We start from the raw sequence: 22234 nt of genomic DNA, 5'->3' as shown, positions 1-22234 counted from the left end.
CCGTCAGCGGCGCGCACGCGTTGTTGACAAAGGACGATCGATGGATTTAATGAATTGGAGTGACACAGATGGTTTTATTAACGTGTTATTTATGTAATAGTTTTTTGAATAACTCAGAATTTTACGTCAGGGCCGTTCTCAGCTCTTCGTTTGTGTTTATGTCACGTTAGCATACCTATCGTTTAGCCTGTTGTTGCTCGTTCATGACTGTTCTTGGTGTTGGATTTTGTCGAATAAATTGCCCCCCAAAATGCGACTTATACTCCGGAGCGACTTATATATGTTTTTTTCACATTTTTGGGCATTTTATGGCTGATGCGACTTGTACTCCGGAGCGACTTATAGTCTGAAAATTACGGTACGTCGTATATACAGGGTCCGGCAAAATGATCTGGCACATTTGTAGGGTTAATAAAATGCAAATAAAGAAATGCAAATAAATTAAAGAAACAAAAAAGTTTATTTTTATTTTTGAAAAGTACATATAATGCCTTTTTTTTTGTTTTGTTTCATTTCATTTTCGTTTCGTTTTCGAATAATGTTATTTTGTTTCGTTTCAGTTGCTAACATGAATTGGACCGGTGAGCATCGCTCACCAAAATCATTATGCGAAAACGAAACGAAAATGAAACAAAACAAAACAAAATGGCATTATATGTAGTTTTCGAAAATAAAATAAAACTTTTTTGTTTCTTTAATTTACAGTATTTTTCGCACCATAAGGCGCACTGGATTATAAAGCGCACCCTCAATAATTTTTTTATTTTAGAAATTATTTCATATATAGGGCGCACCGGATTAAAAGGCACATAAAATAGAAGCTATACTGCAACAAACTGAGGTTGACTAGGGTTGCGGTATGCATCCACTAGCCAATAACCAATGAGCCCTCTGTAAACTATCGCTTTCTCAAACTATCTCCTATAAAAGTGATCGGAACTGACTAAAGTTCGATCTAACACATCGGTACTGCTTACTTATGTTTCCCTTCCATATTGATCCGTAAATTTACTCGAAACATTAACGGAGCAGCCTAGCGTTTTTTTTCATGTATAATGCGCAAAATTTAACAAATTTATTGTCCTAAAATCTGGGGTGCGCATTATACATGGGTACAATTTTTTTTTTTTTTTGAAGAAAATCTCCCTCGAAATAAAACTTGAAATCACCTTTCTTCTTGTTTGTTGTTAATCGCGCATCGCATTCAGCCATCCTGCCCAACACACTTAGTCAGTGAAATTCATAATTGACGACACATCGTTTGATGCGATGGTGCAATCCTTGATGGTGTGTTATTGTCAAATATTGTTTGTTTTTTAATCTCCATCGCAAACCGGATATCATACGGAGGCCGCCATTACAGATGCGCAGAACGGATGTGCAAGACACGTCAGCTATATACTAAAGAGCGAGAGTTCAGTTCTAAACCTAAATGCGTATTACAGGTAATATTTTATTTCACAACACTTTGCCTTGTTCCTTTCGTCTCTGCTGTTCACTTCAAACACGCTCCATACGAACACAATGCTCTCGTATCAGACGCTTGCTCGATCACCTGCTCGTTTGCTGTCACAATGTACCCTACACAAATCCGAAACATTTCTCCGCTATCGAGTTTGCTAGCGCATGCGCAGTGATACTGACCGGCAGAATAACATTCGGTTGTTCCCAAAGATGATCTTTTGTCTGAAATAATTTTACGTTTACGGACTTAAGTAGGAGTCAAAATTTGGGTGCGTATTATACATGGGTACCGGCTTTTTTCCAGCATCGACATGACATTTTTAGGGTGCGTATTATACATGGGGGCATTGTTCCCTCTAAACTGCGCGCGTGCGCAATCGCGCACTGCCCGCACATTCTCAGCGCACAAGAAAATCTATCCAGCGCATAAACAACATCAACATAACGTGTTAATATTAGATTATAATATATTATAATATATTATATCAATTATAATATTATATTAATATTAGACCTAATCTAATTAATTAATATTAGTGTTAATATTAGATTATAATATATTATAATATATTATATCAATTATAATATTATATTAATATTAGACCTAATCTAATTAATTCGCCCAATAATATTGTTTTTTTTGTTTCTCACTCAGTGAGTGACAGGTGTCCAGCCAATGATACGATACGGTTCACTTACGGTACGAAGCCAATCATGGCATTGACGGTGCTTGCGTCTGGGCCCTGCCTATATGCGCCGTGCAGGTTAGCTAGCAGGTTAATTGATGCTAATACAAACCCCGCATCCTGGCGAAACGAACAGGCAGCGATACATCCACTCACCAAGCCACAGTAAAAAAGAAATGCAGTTCTTTTAAGATGGAATGGCTGTCGGAGTATGTGCAAATTGAAGAAAAAGCGGTGAAATTGGGTGAGATTTTTTCTTTTTCAAGTGAGAAAGGTCTACTCTGCAAAACATGCAGCGATGCCAACTGTGAAAGAGGATTTAGTTTAATGAATCATATCAAAACAAAATCCAGAAATCGTCTTGAAGTGACACATTTGGACCAGCTGATGCGCATAAAGTCAAAGCAAGAAGCAGACGAAGCCATCAACCTGGACAAAGTGTACAACCATTGGAGAAGTGAGAAGGACAGACGTGAAAAATAAGGTAAAATTTAAGTCAGATTTGTGCATATTCTAGTGACGGTTATTAAGATTTTGTCTTTATGGATATTAATCATTAAATGTTGTTACTATTAGATCATTTATGGGTAGTAGAAATGCCAAGAAAAACTGTGTAATTAGATATTTTACAGACAAAGTGTTACAGGAATTTGCACTGTATCACAAGCTACAGCACAAGTCATTGTGCAAAATGTGAATGTTTTAATGTGAGCAAAATGTTATGTCTGAAAGGTGTATATGTCTCATATCTTCCAGAACAGGACCCTCAGCCAGGTCAAAGCAGGACTCTTCCCATGGCCAAAGCAGGACTCTTCCTATGGCCAAAGCAGGACTCTTCCCATGGCCAAAGCAGGACTCTCACATACTGTATAACATCTACACATCCCATTTTTCAGATTTTTGTCTTTTTTTAAGTGGACCAAATTACTTATTCAAAAATAAAGCGTGCATATCTGATGTTGCTCACAGTAGTCCTCAGTTTGCTCAGGGAGCTTGTGTGTATGCCCAGATACATGAAAAATTCAAGGGAACATTGCATGGGGGCGCATTATACATGAAAAAAAAACGGTATTTTGAAATGAAATAGCCTCGTGCGTATAGCAGCTATCATTATAGCATTAGCCACCCGCAAACTCCCATGAGCCTCAGCTCGCAGACTCCCATGAGCCTCAGTAAAGTGTCATGGCAGCCCCCTGTAAAAAATCGCGTTTCTCAAACTCTTCCATAAAAGTGATCGGAACTGACTAAAGACTGATTTAACACATTGGTGCTGCTTATTTATGATTCCATTGAATATTGTTCCGTAAACGTACTCGAAAACATTAACGGAACAGCCTATTTTTAAATAAAATAGCCTCGCGGTTACAACAGCTATTCAGTGACGCCCCCTGACCACGGTTGCCGTAATGCAGGGAAGGGATGCGACCTTGTAATTTACTAGTCGTACTAAAACGTATTGAAACATTTTGGCAGAGCGCTGTGTACAACCAGTATGGATTAACAAATTCATCAACTGATCCATATATAAGGCGCTCTGCATTATAAAGCGCACTGTTGTTTTTTGAGTCAATTTTAAGGTTTTAAGTGCGCCTGATAGTGCGGAAAATACGGCATTTGCATTTTATTAAACCTACAAATGTGTAAGATCATTTTGCCGGACCCTGTACAATGTAGAGAGGTGTCGTTTTTTTTTTCTTTTTTGTTTTGACTCATTTTCATTACTGTAATATGTGTTTATAGAGAAGGGGTAAGACAAGAAAACCTTTTTTAACTTCAGACTGAACTTTTTTTTATGCTGGTGAACCAAGGTTCTGTCCGTTTAATGTGTTAATAATTACAAGTCAATACAATGCTCTATGTTTTTATATTAGGCTCAGTGACCCATAGGCTGCACCACTAGTCAGAAATAAATTTCATTCATGCTCTGTTACATTTTATATGATCAATTAGCCAGTCAATCTGTACTTGTATACAAATAAGAAAAGTTGTTGTTTCTGTTTAATATTTCTCTGTACATGAGTGTGCCTGTGTCCAGATATCAGTTGGATTTGAGGGCTTTGAGAGCGTAGACTGACATGAGGAAGTGGAGGATAATGGCACCAATGTCATAAAGCAGGAGCAGCAGTGTCACACCCCAGCAGTATGCCTGCAATAGAAAGATACTATAGTAAAAAGACAAGATGTGAGTTGACCACTCCACAGACTAGTAGGAGGGTCACAATATAATGTCACAATCCCAGTGTCATTCAGGTCAGGTATGGGGGCACGCGCAGCGGCGGCGCTTCGCTGCGCTTCGCTTCGCTGCGCTCACCATCCTCCTCCACTTGCTTGGTGACCGTCTGGCATAGGTCAGAGTGCACGCCGGGCCTGATACGTCAATACTCTTCAGAAGATTCCCAAGCTGTGCCAACCACCGCACATGTGGCCTCCCTACAGGGTGCTTCCAGCCTTTCGGGTCCGGCTCACAGATTATTCTGTTAGCCAGGTTCGTCCGCGGGAAGCGAACCATGTGGCCGTAGAAGCTGTTGCATACACACCTCATCTCCACCCTCTCCAGTACCGTCTGGTTCAACACACGGTCTTGCCAACGGATCCCAAGGATGCGGCGAAGCGGGGTGCACAGGAAAGTGTTCAGCCGTCGTCTTTGGCCCGCGGTCAGTGTCCACGCTTCACTTCAGTATAGCACGACAGGCATGACTAGCGAGCGAAAGATGCGGAGCTTAGTCAATCTGCTCAGATATTGGGAGCGCCACACGGTCTTCTTCAGTGAGCCCATCACTCCCTGTGCAAGGCCAAGTCGAGGATCGACTTCTGGCTTGCACGAGGTGGAGCAGTGAACCATGCTGCCGAGGTAAGTGAACTCTTCCAAGATCTCAACCTTCTCGCCTGCCGCGTCGGTCGACTCAATAGCACCATCCAGAATCTCGCCGAATGCCTGGATTTTTGTCTTGATCCAGGTGACACGTAGACCCAAGGGCTTTGCTTGATTTCTCTCTCTTGCGTTTCAAGGGGCCCCGTGAGATCATCCAGTGTCTCCGCAAAGTTCACTGCGTCATCTGCGAAGTCCAGATCGCTGATCCGGATGTTGCCGAATGACGCTCCACAGTCCGTCCTCCCCACGATACGGTCCATAATCCAGTCCATACAAGCGCTGAAGAGCGATGCCGCAAGCACGCACTCATGCCTCACCCCAGTATCAACTGGGAAGAAATCAATGGCGGCGCCGCCGTGCCTGACAGCACTCAGTACCGGAATACAGAGCCAAGGTGAACGAGATGCAGAGGGATCCCCCGGAGGTCTAGGAGTCTTCACAGGGCGTCTCTACTAACTGAGTCAAACGCCTTCTTGAAGTTGAAATAAGCTGCTAGCAGCTTTCTATCAAATTCTTGAAGGCGCTCTGTCAGGACGCGGCGCTCTGTCAGGACGCGGAGAGCGAGGATACGGTCGACGGTGTACCTCTTAGGCATGAAGCTCAGGTCGCTGGTGTCCTAACAGGTGGTGGCGCATCCTGTTCAGAAGTACATGGGCGAAGACAGGCACTGAGAGGAGGGTAAACCCCCCGATAATTGTTGCACTCCCGGATATCACCCTTCCATATCGGAACAACAGTCGACCCTCGAGCTACACAGAGCAGAGCAGGGAGTGCAACCCCTCAAGGGCGCCCCCCCCACGGAGCATTTCCGCGTAGATACCACAGTTCCCCGGCACTCTTCCGTCCCCCAGCTGGCCCAATGCCTTTTGGACTTCCTCAAGGCTGGGCACATCAGTGCTGATAGGAGGGGAAGGCGCCAGGGCCAGGATTCCGTCCGCGGATATCTCGCAGCTGGGGGGGTCGACTTGGCCCAGCGATTCAGCCCGTTCTCTTCTTGCAGGACTGTACCATTTGCTGTCAGCACAGCTGAGCTTCGCGGCCGGGGTCCGGTCAAACGAAGTTCCCGGATTGTCCTGTAAGAGGGGCGGGCATCACCTGTAATCAGGTGACACTCAACCCTCTCGCAGAGACCCTGGACCCGTTCCTCCTGATCCCGTCGCGCAGCCTGAATGGCTTTGCGGCGCAGCTACCTGTAGCGATTGGCATGCCCACTGAGCCTAGCTTTGCGGCATTCTTCAACTATGTTCGCCGTCCTGACGGATAGGCCACCCCGACGTCTCCTGGGTATCTCAGGTATGCTCTCCTTGGCAGTCCCCAGGATCGAGTGTCTGAACCCCTCCCACATTGCTTGCAGGACCCACCGAGGAGTCCAGCCCCCCAAGCCTCCCAGCCAGACTCCTGACGTATGCTGCAGCCACGTCAGGCTCCCGTAGCCAGCCGACTTCTCGGGGCCTTGAGACAGAGCTGTAGCGTGGCGACGAGGAGCCGGTGGTCAGTAATGAAGAACTCAGCACTCCGGAACACCCGACAGGCCCGCTGCAGGGACCATACACCACCGTGGTTGATTTTCCTGGTGTGGCCGGTATTATAGAATACCAAGTCCACCCTCACGGATCCGGCCTCTGAAACCACGAACCACCAACCCTCAGTTTATGACTCCCGTCAAAGTCCAGCATCAGGGAGGAGTTGGTGTCGCGTTTCCTGTCGGAGAATATTCCAGAGCTGTGAGGACTGATGCACGCCTCGTAGCCATCCTGGAGGTGCCTGTGACAGCATTGAAGTCCCCAAGGACAATCAGGGTGTTAGGGTTGACAGATTATTTTGATTGTATGATTATGTTGGAAATGTAGACTAATGATTAACCAAACTTGTCCTGTTCCCACAACGTAGTAAAACAAAGTGCTAAGTCCCCATCCACTGCTTGACTAGCTGGAGAGGAAGGAATCAAAGTTGTTCTGTTTTCCCCAACATCGTAAGACAAAGTGCTAAGACCCCCTGCTCTGATTTGTTCACCAAACCTGTCCATGCTTACCCCCACCCTGTTTTCTCTCAATAAATACTCTCTTGCAAGAGACCAAGGGCAGACTGCTATCGAACACCTCTGTATGCTACAGCGTGACGAACGTTTTCTCCACTTGCAAGTGCTAAAGGGCAAACTGTCTCCAGTGTGGTTGTTGCAAAGAAGTTAGAGTGAGCACCACTCTAACACAGGGTATCCCCCCCTTGGGACCGCGTCCACCGCCGAGTTGAGCTCGGCGTAGAAGGCTTCCTTCATGGAGAGCTCACTCACCCCGGTAGGAGCGAGAACAGCCAAACGAGTGAGTGAGGCGCAGTCGCATAATACGCTCTGAGACCGGCGTGACTTCCTTCACCTGCGAGACCACCGCCATGGCCACCCCCTGGAGGTGCCGGCCATCGCTCCGGCCCGACCACTAGTAGGTGTAACCACCCACTCTGGTTTCGCCCGAACAAGGCCGCCTCACTTCTGAGAGGGCCGCCACTCCAATGCCCATCCTGCGGAGCTCTGCAGACAAGCAAGGCACGTCAGAGTCTTCCTTGAGCGAGAGCACGTTCCAAGCAGCCGCCTGAATCGAACGCCTCAGGTTTAACCGAGGGCTTCGGGAGCCGGTGTGCAACGCAACGCCACACCAGCCTTGCAACTCCGATGTTTCCCCCCAATCGGGCGATGGGGGTCCCAAAAGCTTTGCCCCGCTGCCTTCATGCGGCACTGGATTTTTGGCGTCAGGGGTACTCTCTCGGAGAGGGTTTGGTTGTGGCTTTTGTTGTTTTATTGCGGAAAATTTAGGGTATAGGTGGGGGTGCAGGAGAGTGCTCCCGCTGGGGTCTCCCTAGTCTGCTGGGGGACTTCAATACTAATTTGAGCAACTGCCGTGAGACCTGGAAATGTGTGATGTGGAGCAATGGCCCATATCGCGTAGTTATCATACCCCAGTGGTGTTTTGTTATTGATCCAGCTCAGTGGCCTAGTGGTAGAGTGTCCGCCCTGAGACTGGAAGGTTGTGGGTTCAAACCCCTGCCGGGTCATATCAAAGAGTATAAAAATGGGACCCATTGCCTCCCTGCTTGGCACTCAGCATTAAGGGTTGGAATTGGGGGGTTAGATCACCAAATGATTCCCGAGCGCGGCACCGCTGCTGCTCACTGCTCCCCTCTCCCCCAGGGGATGGATCAAAATCACACGGGGATGGGTTAAATGCAGAGGACAAATTTCACCACACCCAGATGTGTGTGTGACGACGATCATTGGGACTTTAACTTTTAACTTTGAACTTCTGTGCTCGTAATGCACTGTCCATAACAAACAAACAAACAAACAAACAAACAAACAAACAAACAAACAAACAAACAAACGATGTTCATCTGTGTTCCTTGTACAGTCAAACCTCGGTTTTCGACCACAATCCGTTCCAGACGACGGTTCGAGAAGTGAATCGGTCGAATTCCGAATCTATTTTCCTATTACAAATAATGGACTTTCTTTTAATTCGTTCCAAGACAAAAAAACCTGCATTTTTTAAGCATTTTTTCATTTGCGCAATTTTGTCCGATTGCACAACTGCAGCGCACCGCCGAATACGCAACCGAAGCGCGTCGCCGACCGCGCAACTGCACCGCGCTGGTCGCATTATTGTGAAAGAGCCGTCGCTGAAATTTAGAAAATATTTTTAAAGTCCTGATGTACTCTCCAAAATTTAAGGGGACCTAAGTGCGCAGGGAGCTTAATTTTGTCCGATCACGCAACTGCAGCGCACTGCCGAACGCGCAATTGTAGCACGTCGCCGACCGCGCAACTGCACTGCGCTGATCGCATTATTGTGACAGAGCCGTCGCTGAAATTTAGAAAATATTTTTAAAGTCCTGGTGTACTTTCCAAAATTTAAGTGGACCTCAGTGCGCAGGGAGCTTATTTTGGTCTGATCGCGCAACTGCAGCGCGCTGGGCGCTCACTGTCGCATTGCTTTAAGAGCGTCTGTGTTTTAGGATGGCTTTACTGCTTCCACTTGCTTTCTTTGGAGGCATGATTAGGGGTTAATACAATCCTCAAAGTAACGAAAATACAATAACAATGGAGTCAGTCGGCATCCGGGCCGCGCGGTCGGGTTCTCTCGGGTCTTCTCGGCTCATCTCGGCTTATCTCGCGAGGTTTGACCTCCGAATTTTGTTCGACAATCGAAGCAAAAAAATCTAGAATTTTTTGTTAAAATTCCGATTTGTTCGAGAACCGGGACGTTCGAAAACCGAGATTTGACTGTAATTCCCATTTCTCTTGAAAGCGACGGCCCTCAATGTCAACTTTCCTTGTTTTCTTTGCAGTCGCCATGGCAGAAATGAGCGGAGAGGGGTGGTGCTGCCACCTTTTGGTAATAGGATGAATTACACTTTCAAGTTTCATTGGTGGGGAGGATAAGATCTCAATTGACCCGACATTCCTTTCCTTTCAAACACTGGGTTTTGACACCTAATTCACACTGACCGCTGTACAAATGCTGTGGTATCTGTATGAAAGACGTACGGACTGCAATGTACACCGACTGCAATGCGAATGCGGTGCATGTCCTGGTGAGACCACAAGCTAACATGGGTTCACACTGAAGGGTTGATTTTACGTGATAACATCGATGCATACAGAGAGCTATTTGTAAACAACAGCCATCCATTCCTTCAGATTCATATGCCTTTTAGACATTATTTCTAAGTTTACCTCTTCTACCATCGGTAAGAATGTTTTGTGGGTAAATAGTGTTATTTTATTATATTTAATATTTTTCGAGCTCGTTTTTTTTTTTGTGTTTAAATGTCCGACTCATGTTAAGCTATGTAGTTAGCTGAAATTGGAGGTTTGTATTTTCTAGATACATGACATGTTATTATTGGAACACAAACGCACCACAGCTGGTGTGAATTAACTCGTACACTCCAATGTTTCATTCCCTTGCAGCATTCGTAGGAGGAAGCAACACGTACGAGAGCATCCATTCTGCAGTCAGTGGTAATTAGGAGTGAGGCAGGCTTTTCCATCTCGGGGTTTGAGGTCACCCAGGTGATTAAAAAGGTTCTATGCAACATTGAATGGAATCCAGGGACATTGGCTCTGCATTGGCTGACTTGGTTGGTGGTTCCCTTATTATGAAGGGGGACTGGAGGATGATTTCCAAGAATGGAATCACACTCCTCAGCCTCCCTGGTAAGGTCTATTCAGGGGTGCTGGAGAGGAGGGTCTGTCAGGCAGCTGAATTCAGAGGGAGCAGTGTGTTTTTTGTCCTGGCCGTGGAACAGTGGACCATCTCCACACGCTCAGCCAAGTACTTATGGTGAATGGGAATATGCTCAACCAGCCTACATGTGCTTTGTGGCCTGGGACAAAGTGTTCGACAGCGTGTACCCCAGATGATCTTGTGCCAGGTGGTCCAGGGGTATAGAGTATCAAACGCCCTAGTACAGGATGTTTGATCCCTGTATGATCGGTGTCAGAATTTGGTCCGCACTGTTGGCAGTTAGATTTGTTTCCAGGCTCCCATTTGTCATCAGTTCTTTTCATAACTTTGCGTCAGCCAATCAGCTTCGGGAATGTGTCACGTGACACTCTGCGGTCCAAAAACAAAACAATGATCATTGTCGACGTCCATGCTCATCCCGAGCTGTACAGTACTTTATTGTACCTATACTGGGATAAAACGAAACGGGTGCAGGCTTCGGGGATTTTGAGTGAGCAACTTGGCATACCTGGTATGTCTTTATTTTATCCTTTGTTTTTCAGATTTTGGACTGTATGAAGATGCAACATTGTTTACATTACGATATAGTGTCAGCCACTCCGTACTATAACTTTTTTTTCTCTCATCAGAGGAGTTTTGCCGTAAAAAAAATGGAGAAGTGTGCAGGGTCTGGTCAATGTGAAATATTGTCTGGGAGTTGTGTGACAATTTATTATATTTTATTCTTATTTTAAATATTAAGTTAAATTAAGTACTGGCCTATGCTGTTACACTCTATGCAATTAGATTGACACATGCTCAAAAATTGGAATTGTTTTACATCAGAGGTTTTCAACTGGTTTTATTCAAGGGACCATCATAATCACCAAGAAGCAACTCGGGGACCACTGCTTTGGCGGAATATTATTTCATTTTGCACCGACGGAGGACAGACCTACACAGGCTATTTATGTAATTGCATATTGTGAATCTCAGTGACATTTGACATAATTTGGATGAGTAAATGATTAAAAAAAAAGCAAGAAAATATATCAAGCCTAAATAATGAATACATTTTATTTTTAAAAATGTTACAAATATTTGTCCATTTCCAATTTCGCAGATCACCTGAAATACCGCCATGGACCACCAGTTGACAATCGTTCTTCTACATAACTGAACGTTTTTGAAAAAGTAATGCAATAATTACCGTATTTTCCGCACTATAAGGCGCACTTAAAAACTTAAAATTTACTCAAAAAAACACAGTGCGCCTTAAAATGCAGATCAATGTGTTAAATCAGTCTTTAGTCGGTTCCGATCACTTTTATGGGAGAGAGCTTGAGAAATTTGATTGTTTACAGGGGGCTGCCACGACACTTTGCTGAGGCTCATGGGAGTCTGCGAGCTGAGGCTCATGGGAGTTTGGGGGTGGCTAATGCTATAATGATAGCTGCTATACGTACAAGGCTATTTCGTTTCAAAATAAGCTGCTCCGTTAATGTTTCGAGTAAATTTACGGATCGATATGGAAGGGAAACATAGTAAGTAAGCAGTACCAATGTGTTAGATCGAACTTTAGTCAGTTACGATCATTTTATAGGAGATAGTCCAGGCCCTTTGCCGCTCCATCGATCAGAACTGCAGGTATGCCGACCGGTGACGCACGCACTGCTTTATTCCCCAGGTCAGAAGGTCTGGCTTTCCTCTCGGGATGTCCCCCTCAAGTCCGTGTCACGGAAACTGGCCCCCCGCTTCATCGGGCCGTATGAGATTCTGGCGGTGATTAGTCCCTCAGCGGTCCGTCTCCGTCTGCCTCCGAGCCTCCAGGTTCATCCTACCTTCCACGTCTCACAGATTAAGCCGGTCGAGTCCAGCGCGCTCCTTCCTCCGGCCGAGGCCTTGCCTCCTGCCCGGGATCTTGGTGGAGACCCGGTCTACCCGGTCCGACGGATCGTGGATGCCCGTCGGCGTGGCCGTGGGTGGCAGTACCTCGTCGACCGGTCGTGGGTGCCCCGTTCCTACGTCTGCGATCCTGCCCTCATCTCGGACTACTGGTCATCGCTCCCGTCTTCCTCTTCTGGGCCGCCGGGTGGCGGCCGTTGAGGGGGCGGGGTGGTGTCAGGGTCCGGGGTGGTGTACCTCCTTTTTCCACAGGGAGCAACCGTGAGTAGACTGGCGGAGGGCCCAGGTACGGCTCATCAGGCTCGTTAAAGGAGAGCTCTTAAGGAGCACGCTGTCAACCGCTTGTCGCCTGAGTGTCCTACCTGTTGTGATCACCTCCACGGTTGTGCCTCTAGCTCAGGTATGGGCAAATTACGTGGCCACATCCGGCCCACGGGACCGTTTAATCCGGCTCGCCAACCCTGAATAAATTGTATTATTAAACATTTTTTTGGGTCATTTTGCCTGCAATGACTGCGTTTCCCCAGTAGATGGGGAACTGCTCGCCTGCGCATTTACTACCGGAAGCCGTGTCAGAAAGCTCGGTGCACACTCACAAGTGCGTGTACGTACTCAGTAGTACGGACATGGCGCACTCGCGCTCTATTTGTATCAGTACCGAATTTAGAGTGTGGGCTGTGACGACAGCATTCTTGTAATTCGCGCGCTGAGCTTTCAGATACAGTTTTACGCTAAAGCCACCCACAAACTTCCCCTGGAATCCTTCCATTAAAATGAGTCGCCCAAGGAAAAGCAAGGTGGACACTGAGTGCCGAGTGTTTAAAAAAGAGTGGCCAATTTGGCTCGACGTACGCGACGTGTCGTTCAGCCACATGAACATCAACATCAACCCGTCACAGATCTAGGTAAACGGACCAACACCTCGGCTCTCTCCTAAGAATTGCCACAACAAATTTTACTCCAGACTATGACGCACTAGCAAAAAAGGGAGACCAACAACACTGTTCCCACAAAAAATGAAGGGGAGGCTCTCAAGTTTGTTGTAAAAAAATCAATTTTGAATATGATTTGTACAAATAGCAGGGATTGAAACTAGCGACCATTCTCATTTTCAAACAATGCAGGATGCTCAAGGACATTGATGCACCACCTGTATGCGACTAATCTTAACCTGTAAAGTTCTTAAGGCTTACTTTAAGGAAGTGTTTCCCGTTTCCTCACCTCTGTTACCAGGTGCTTGTGAGTTAAAACTCTGCTCTGATTTTCAGATACCCCTCACCGTGTTGCCGTTTAGATTACTTTATTTGGATGTATGCTTTCACCGATTCTTCAAGATAATATATTTGGTCAGAATGTTTGCCGTTTGATGTGATCTCATAAGATAAACATCTTTCATTAATCTGACCTGCAGGCACTGAAGTGATGGAGACTGTTATTCATAATAACAGTGTAGTATTTTATGAGAATCACTGATAGCAGTTTTTTAGTGAATTTTTTTTTTTAATGCTGTTAATAAATGCATTTGTTTTCAAAAAACGTTTTTTGAATATCCATGCTTTACTACTTACTAAAGGCCAAAACCTTTTATGCAATGACCTTTACAGGTCGTTTATATGACTTCACACAAACACTACATCCATCTGCTCCTGGTTCGGCCCTCCGGTCCAAATTTAGAACCCAGTTCGGCCTGCAAGTCAAAAGGTTTGCCCACCCCTGCTCTAGCTCCTCGATAACCTCTTGCTCATCGACGCCACGTTCTCCTGATCCTCCGGTCTGCAGTAAGATGTCCGCCACAGCCACGTCGAATCCTCTGACCAAGTCTTGTGTATTTTGCTCGCAGATTCCCTCCACAGCTCACCCGCCAAGATCCATCCCGTCTGGCTGAACTCCACACGCTCAGCCGTTGCTGCTCCTGCTCCTTGCTCCTGGCTCAGATCCTCCCGCTCTGCCTCCACCGCATCTCCTCCAATAAACACTCATCACTCATTCTGAACTTCTGAGTTGGTTTCCTGCATGTGGGTCAAATCAATCGCCAATACGATGACAGTTCTCATAGCCTTGAGAAGTGGCGAACGACAGTCAGCAGTGTTTCTTGCTCAATTAATTTAACGCTTTAACCTGTTTTTTTTTCAGGTGCGTAAAGCCTTACAAATCAGCATTACAATATGTTTGAGTACAGTGGTACCTCTACTTACGAACGTCTATACTTGGGGAACTTTTTGAAATACGAATCGGAGCCTCGCAATTTTTTTGCTTCTACTAACGAACCCATTTTCGACTTCTGAACCAACGCCCCAGTCGGCCATTTATTAGCCTGACTTTTTCTGTCTTTTCTCTGGGGTATTTTTAGCTAGTATAGAAAATTAGAACAGGTTCGCCACTCCCCAAGCAGTTAGGAAGTCAAGAATAAAGTAACATTTATCTTTTGTAACAAAACTTTGAAAAAGCAAAACTAAAACTGTTGTCTTAGTTTTCTGTGTGTTTTGCACATAGTAAAAGGCAAAAAGTGTGACTTTTTGGATAGTCCGGCACACATTATTTGCTTTTATATTGATTCGTATGGGAAACGTTGCTTCTACTTACAAACGTTTCTACATACAAACCCAATGGCAAAATCAATTAAGTTTGTAAGTAGAGGTACCACTGTACTTTACATGTTATTATTACGTTGGGATGTGACCGCGTTGTATTATCATTGTGTGTAATTGAGTTTTTTGTGAACCAAAAATCTGTAGATGTCTAACAAGACAGTAATAATAATACATTATTGTTCATGCTGTTCAAAGTATGTGAATGGGACAAGCCAATATTGTATAGTCATGATGTCTATGTCCTTTTTGTAAAACGTTTAAATAAAGAGATAGCCGTTGAGCAGTGGCGGACAACATTCAGCAGTGTTTCTTGCTCTATTAATTTAACACTATAACCTGTGTTTTCAAGTAAATATATACGTACATAACTATATAAAACTGTTAAAATAAGGTAAGCAGAAGCCCTTGAAGTTCTGCATATAGACCATGCTATATTAAAGTGTGTATTGAGGTAAATCAATTGGTGTTAAGTAGGGGGAACACACATAGGGGAGTTTTGGGGCCCTCTGAAATCGATTGGATATCTCGCTCGATCCAACTAGAGCACTCTGAATTTTTTTTACTATGACTACTGTGTAGGGGAAGTTTGCAGACATTTTGTCTCAAGTCTTGGGTTAGGGAAGAAAGACAGAAATAAGGTCAAGAAAAATCACAGAAATAGTAAATTACAGAAAAAGGAGATAACATAAATTGCATCATGCAGAGAAGGAAATATGTAACTGAGTGAAAGAAAGAATGAAGAAGGAAGAGGTAATGAGGAAACAGAAAATGAAAATAAAGAAACAGGTAGAAAAAGGAGAAGGGAGATCTAGTGTGCATTTTACGAATGTGGGGGCCACTGCCTTTGCAAAACTCATTGATGTAGAATGAGCCAAGTCGTATTTCCTTGTTATTGTCTGAGATGAGAACAGGTGGCATGCATTTGGAGCATGTGCTCTACTGTTGTAGAACGTACTGACGTCAAAAGTATTACGACACTGCTGCAAAATACTCATTAAGGATTTCATATGTGACAATTGAAGAGCAAATCCCAGTGACCAGAGAGAGTATGCCTGTAAATGCAGGAATAGGGGTAATTGAGAAAACATGATCATATCTAACTCTCCCGATTGACAACAAATCATGAAACATATCTGTTTAGTCTGCGCCGCCACTGTATCCACACGTCGCACTTGATATGACAGAACCAATGATACAAGTCGTGGGACAGCTGCACACTGACGATCAGAAAACAGTCGACATGAACCAGACGGAACTCATTCGTCACTGCACATCTCACAGAGAGGTAGGTGGTGCAGGGACAAGGCCCGCTCCAACACAACAGAAACCCACTCAAGTACAATACAATACAAAAATTGACTTAAAGAGTTTTTCAGGGGACTCGTCAATGCGCCCCTTATGATTTGATATACGACCACCCACCCCATCCCCCAACTGATCAAAAGAACACATGGCACTTTTTATCCCGGATGACGCTGCAGGCGTTAACAATGATAATGCAGTATGAAACTTTGGGGTTTGAGACTCACAGGCACTAGTGGAAAAATCACCTAAATTGAACAAAGGGGTCCAGCGGTGGATCCCATATTTCACTGGCAGGGCAGAATGTGGCTGTTAGAGACTTCCGCGCTGTTGCGTGGGGGCTGCTACTCCCACAGCGCAATAAAAAGAAGAGGAATCAGTACAGTTGATTGCTGTGGGTGGGGTGGGGGGGCTGTTTGGGACTCTTGCTAGCACAGCAATCAATGCGCTACCGTAGCTGCATACAAATTTATGTCTATTGAGTAAAAATCAGATAACAATATAAGAACAGTAATATAAAACCAATAAATACCGTAAAGCACTAAAGCAGCTTCAGCAGGAAAGAATAAAACTGCCCACTCCGCAGCCACTTCTTCCAGAGGGATCCCAAGGCGTTCCCAATCCAGCCGAGAGATATAATGTCACGACTCGTCCCTGGTTGTTTTATATGTAGGTTGTCATAGTTTCTGTCCGTGTGTCTGTGTGCTCGCCCCTCCCCTCCTGTGTGCCCATGATTAGTGTGATCATTCTCACCTGCCTCTTGTTACCTGTCTTGTATTTAAATCCTGTCTGTGTGTCACTCCCTGTCGGATCATTGTTAATGTCATGATGTCTTTTTGGTTCCTGTTGCTGTCATTGGTAATGTCACCCTGTCTTTTTGTTTCACGTCTTTTTCGGTCAGTCCTGTTGTTGGTTTCGTTAGTGAGTTATGTCAGTTTACCGAGTCTGTATTTTGAGTTCCGCCAATAAACCCTGGTCCAAGCTGCACTTGGTCGCCTTGCTCCGTCCGTGACAGAATGACCCGACCACTACAGCGACCAGCGCTTGGACCTCCCTCCACCACCAGCTCCTGTCAGCGACGCCCGATCCACGTCCGTCGTCCGAGCTTGTTCCAGCGCGATTGGCTCCGCTGTCGCCATCGGACCTCGCTCCAGCGACACCGGCTCCACGGCCGCCATCGGATCTTGCTCCAGCGACGCCGGACTCACGGTCGCCATCGGAGTTCCTCCCGGCGCCATCGGCTCCGTGACCGTCATCGGACTTCGCTGCCACGACGCCGGACCCGCGGCCGCCATCGGTGTGCCTCCCGGCGCCATCAGACATGCGGCCGCCACCAGGCTCCACCCCAGCATTGCAGGACCCGCGGGCGTCGCCAGATTCCAAGCCAGCTGCGCCGTACCCGCGATCGTCCCTGGCCCCACTGCTGCGGCGCGTGGTGGCTCTTGCTGCTGCCACAGCCCCGCCTTCCGAATGCTGCTGATCGCGGTCTGGGCTTTCAAATGTCGCCGATTGCGGCGATGACTTTTGTATGCCGCCCGAGTGCGGTTCTGTGCCCCAAGTTGCCGCCCGAGTGCGGTTCTGTATTTCCCAAGTTGCCGCCCGAGTGCGGTTCTGTCCCCCAAGTTGCTGCCGATTGCGGTTCAGGTCCCCAGTGTGTGTCGCGATTGTGGCCATGGGCCCCTGAATGCCGCTGAGTGCAGTTCTGTCCCTCAAGTTGCTGCCGATTGCGGTTCAGGTCCCCAGTGTGTGCTGCGATTGTGGCCCTGGGCCCCTGAACGCCGCCGAGTGCAGTTCTGTCCCCCAAGTTGCTGCCAATTGCGGTTCAGGTCCCCAGTGTGTGCCGCGATTGTGGCCCTGGGCCCCTGAACGCCGCCGAGTGCAGTTCTGTCCCCCAAGTTGCTGCCGATTGCGGGCCAGGTCCCCAGTGTGTTCCCCGAGTTTCCGTCGATTGCGGTTCTGTTTCCCCGGGTTGCCGCCGATTGCGGTTCTGTCCCCGAAAAGCCGCCGATTGCGGTTCTGTTTCCCCGAATAGCCGCCGATTGCGGTTCAGGCTTTATCACAGACCAGTGGGGTCGTCTGGACTGGAGCCTTGGAGCAGTTCTGGCCTAAGGGGACCCTGGAGAAAACCATCTGGAGAAACTTGCCGATTTGGTCTGACCTGACACTACTGAAGGTAACAGGGACTAAGCTGAGGCTCAGAGGAGATAAAGCTTTTTCTATTGCCAGTGCCTCTGTTTGGAATGACTTCCTGTTCTGTATCTGTCCATTTTTTAAATTTGTCTTGACACAATTTTATTCTATGGATTTTGACTTAACATAGGACCCTGCATTGTTTTAGTGCTTTCTGGTGTGTATTGTTTTTATATTACTATTTTTCATATTGCTATCTAATTTTTACTCCATGGACATACATTTATATGCAGCTATGGTTGTTTTTATGTTGTTTTTGTTTATAGATAGTGAGACCAGTTTCATGTAGTAATTCTAGTAATAATGTGTTGACTTTTGGGCTTGCAATACAGGCATCCCTCGCTATACCACGGTTCACCTTTCATGGCCTCACTGCTTCATGGATTTTTTTCACAGTGCATTGTCAAAGTCAAATTCTGCTTTATTGTCAACCTCTTCACATGCCACGACACAAAAATAAATCGAAATTACGTTTCCACTGTCCCACGCTGACAAGACACAGTACACGACATACATACAAGCAAACAACACAAAATAAAAACAAGAAGGCACAAACAATGAATAATAAGAGTGATGAATAAATAATAAATAAACAAATAACACAATAAATAAATAAGAGGAGCAAAACGGAGCAAGTGTGCATACAGCAGACAGTCAGAATATAGCGCAAAAGTACAGGACGCTACGCAGAAGGGGGGAGAGAGTTCAGGATCCTAACAGCCTGTAGTACGAAGCTGTTGGTGAGTCTGGTGGTGCGGGAGCGCAGGCTCCTGTACCTCTTCCCAGAGGGCAGAAGATCGAACAAAGAGTGAGCGGGGTGACTCACATCACTCACAATCGTGGTCGCCTTGCGGGTGAGATGGGAGGTGTAAATGTCCTTCAAGGAGGGGAGTGAAGCACCAATAATCTTACCAGCCGTGTTCACTATGCGCTGGAGGGCCTTCATGTTGTAGTCAGTGCAGCTACCACCCCAAACAGCAATACAACCGGAGAGGACGCTCTCAATGGTGCCACGGTAAAATGTAGTCATGACGGCCGGAGGAGCACACGCTCGCCTGAGTTTCCGCAGGAAGTACAGGCGGCGCTGGGCCTTCTTCGCCAGTGATGCGGTGTTGGTGGACCAGGAGAGATCCTCACTGATGTGCACCCCCAGGAACCTGGTGCTGCTCACTCTCTCCACCACAGCACCGTCGATGGTCAGCGGCAGGTGTCGGGTGTGACCCTTCCGGAAGTCAACAACAATCTCCTTGGTCTTGTTGACGTTCAGCAGGAGGTTGTTGTCCTTGCACCACGTGGTCAGAAGGTCAACCTCCAACCTGTATTGAGTCTCGTCGCCCTTGGTGATGAGACCCACCAGAGTCGTGTCGTCAGCAAATTTCACTATGCGGTTGGCGCTGTAGGTTGCAGCGCAGTCATGCGTCAGCAGGGTGAAGAGCAGCGGAGTGAGCACGCAGCCTTGGGGGGCCCCCGTGCTCAGCGTGATGCTGGCGGAGATCTTGTCGCCAACACGTACCACCTGAGGTCTCTGACTGAGGAAGTCTAGTAGCCAGTTGCAGAGGTAGGTACTGAGGCCCAGCTTGGCGAGTTTGCAGATGAGTCGTTGTGGCACAATGGTGTTGAAGGCAGAACTGAAGTCCACAAACAGCAATCTCACATACGAGTCCCTACTCTCCAGGTGGGTGAGGGCCGAGTGGAGGGCCGAGCAGATGGCATCCTCAGAGGACCGTTTGGCTCGGTACGCAAACTGGAAGGGGTCTATGGTGGGGGGTAGAATGGATCTGATGTGCTCCATGACAAGCCGCTCAAAGCACTTCATGATGATGGGCGTCAGTGCCACGGAGTGGTAGTCATTGAAGCAGGACGGGGCAGGTTTCTTCGGCACAATCTCCTTGGTCTTGTTGACGTTCAGCAGGAGGTTGTTGTCATTGCACCACGTGGTCAGAAGGTCAACCTCCAACCTGTATTGTGTTATGGCTCCAGATGAAAAAGACACTACAGGCCGCAGAGGCGCACTATAGAGTACGTACTGATGATTAAAATGATTATTTTACTGTAGTTACCTGGAAGAAAGTGTTTACTTCTCTTTGGCAAACAAATGCTTGGCCTGAAAACAAGTCCTTTGGTTTCAGTGTTATATCTGTATAATAATGGAAATAAAGATTTCTCCTTCACGGATTTCACCTGTTACGGGTTCTTGTCGGGACGTAACCTCAGCAAAAAACGAGGGATTACTGTACAAGCAAATCAATTGACGACATTTAATAATTCCAAAAACTTGTAAGTTGGAGCACTGGTAAGTCAAAGTACAATCATACTTGTTCTTCATATTTCAGGTGTTGAAAATGCAGTCTGACGGCATCAAGAAACTTACAAGCAGGACTTCCTCAGGACAACCATATTCATCAATGGACTCTCTCGGGCATGGATCTTTGCTTTTTACACTGCTGAGGTGGAAGCAGTAAATACAGAAGGCAAGCAGGGCACACAGCAAGCCTACTCCATTACTGAAGGCCCAAGCTTGAAGCTGCAGAGGGAAAACATCAGACGTGTTAAAAAAAAAAAAAGCACAGTTGAAAATGCAATATCATAAAGTCGATAACCACAACCATTGTTTGTAAGCTGCCCCCCCCCCAAAAAAAAACTTGAATTTTGCGGCTTTTTTGTGTGGTGCGGTATATTTTTTAATTTTGACAGTCAGAGAGAGAGAGAGAGAAAGAGAGAGACCATCCGAGAAAGAGTGACATCTCAGAAAGAAAAAGAAATAGCCGAGTTAGAGTCCTGCACTAATGATGAAAATAGGCCTGATTTGACTACGTACAATGTATTGTGTGAAAGTTGGATCGAGTGTGTGAGTGGATGCAACAAGTCGCCAAAAACTGAAACAATGAAGCAGCCAGAAACTTAAGGGTGACCACTAAAAGCACTCCTATTAAAGTAAGTTAATGATGATAAGTCGATGTTTATGTAGTCCGATGAATCTTGCAATAACAATAAGTTTGAGCTTGCTCAATTGACAGATTTTCACACTGTTTGCTGCAGGAAAGAGTCAAACCCCTCTCTACGGGACTGGTACCACAGCTCTGGTATCAGCTCTGGCTCCTTTCCTGCCAGAGAGGTAACATTCCCCGTCCCTCGAGCCAACATTCCCCGTCCCTCGAGCCAGCTTCTACAGCCGGGGATCGGACCGCTAAGGTCCCCGCCTTTGGCCGCCGCTCAGCTCACTGCGCATTCGAGCCCTTTGGCCCCTCCCACAGGTGGTGACCCCATGGGAAAGGAAATTTCCTTTTCAGGTTGAGCCTGGCCGGGCCCCATGTGTACAAGGCCTGGCTCCATGGCCGTGCCGAACTCTCTCTCTCTCTCTCTCTCTCTCTCTCTCTCTCTCTCTCTCTCTCTCTCTCTCTCTCTCTCTCTCTCTCTCTCTCTCTCTCTCTCTCTCTCTCTCTCTCTCTCTCTCTCTCTCTCTCTCTCTCTCTCTCTCTCTCTCTCTCTCTCTCTCTCTCTCTCTCTCTCTCTCTCTATCTATCTATCTATCTATCTATATACAGGGTCCGGCAAACTGATCTGACACATTTGTAGGTTTAATAAAATGCAAATAAATTAAAGAAACAAAAAAGTTGTTGTATCTTCGAGAAGTACATATAATGCCTTTTTGTTTTGTTTAATTTTCGTTTCGTTTTCGAATAATGTTATTTTGTTTCGTTTCAGTTGCCAACATGAATTGGACCGGTGAGCATCGCGCTTTTATTGTGGAAACGTTTATCATGAATGAATCTGTAACTGCAACAAAACGAGCATTTCGTTTGCGCTTCAGACTTGATAGACATGATCCCGTACCTGCATACCTGAAACACGATCTTGTTATGGGTTACTAACTTCAGAGCCAGCGGATAAGCATTGAAACGAAAATCAACCGTCTGACCTCGCACCGCCAGAACTCCAGAAAATGTGGCAGCGGTAAGACCAAAATAACATTATTCGAAAACAAAATGAAAATGAAACGCAACAAGA

General features: G+C 46.3%; 2 protein-coding genes and 1 long non-coding RNA gene across 5 annotated transcripts in view; 2 read left to right on the top strand and 1 right to left on the bottom strand.

Annotated features, from left to right (window-relative positions):
- Positions 1–20881, top strand: part of LOC119124718 (syntaxin-3-like) — an 81115-nt gene extending 60234 nt beyond the window's left edge. Inside the window, exon 10 of the mRNA XM_037254944.1 lies at positions 20560–20881. Coding sequence (XP_037110839.1) covers positions 20560–20688 — 129 coding nt within the window. The 3' untranslated portion in view covers positions 20689–20881. The remainder of the gene's footprint in view (positions 1–20559) is intronic.
- LOC119125005 lies at positions 1298–17058 on the top strand. Its single transcript, XR_005098402.1, has 3 exons — positions 1298–1311; positions 11931–11933; positions 16963–17058. It is a non-coding gene; the product is annotated as an uncharacterized LOC119125005 (long non-coding RNA).
- The window catches only part of si:dkey-9i23.16 (uncharacterized protein LOC571915 homolog), a 69485-nt gene continuing 51090 nt past the window's right edge, over positions 3840–22234 (bottom strand). For 2 of the 3 annotated variants that reach the window (XR_005098343.1, XR_005098342.1), the window contains 2 exons: positions 20598–20750; positions 3840–4296 (listed from right to left, as the gene is read on the bottom strand). Coding sequence is in view for 1 of the 3 variants with exons in the window: in XM_037255153.1 (XP_037111048.1) it covers positions 4189–4296 (108 nt within the window). In the remaining 2 variants the exon portion in view is untranslated. The remainder of the gene's footprint in view (positions 4297–20597; positions 20751–22234) is intronic. The other variant, XM_037255153.1, reaches the window with a different exon arrangement.

This window comes from Syngnathus acus, chromosome 1 (genome assembly GCF_901709675.1).
Source record: "Syngnathus acus chromosome 1, fSynAcu1.2, whole genome shotgun sequence".
Classification (NCBI taxonomy): Eukaryota; Metazoa; Chordata; class Actinopteri; order Syngnathiformes; family Syngnathidae; genus Syngnathus; species Syngnathus acus.
Note: the sequence above shows the minus strand (reverse complement) of the source record. Positions and strands in the feature narration are given on the sequence as shown.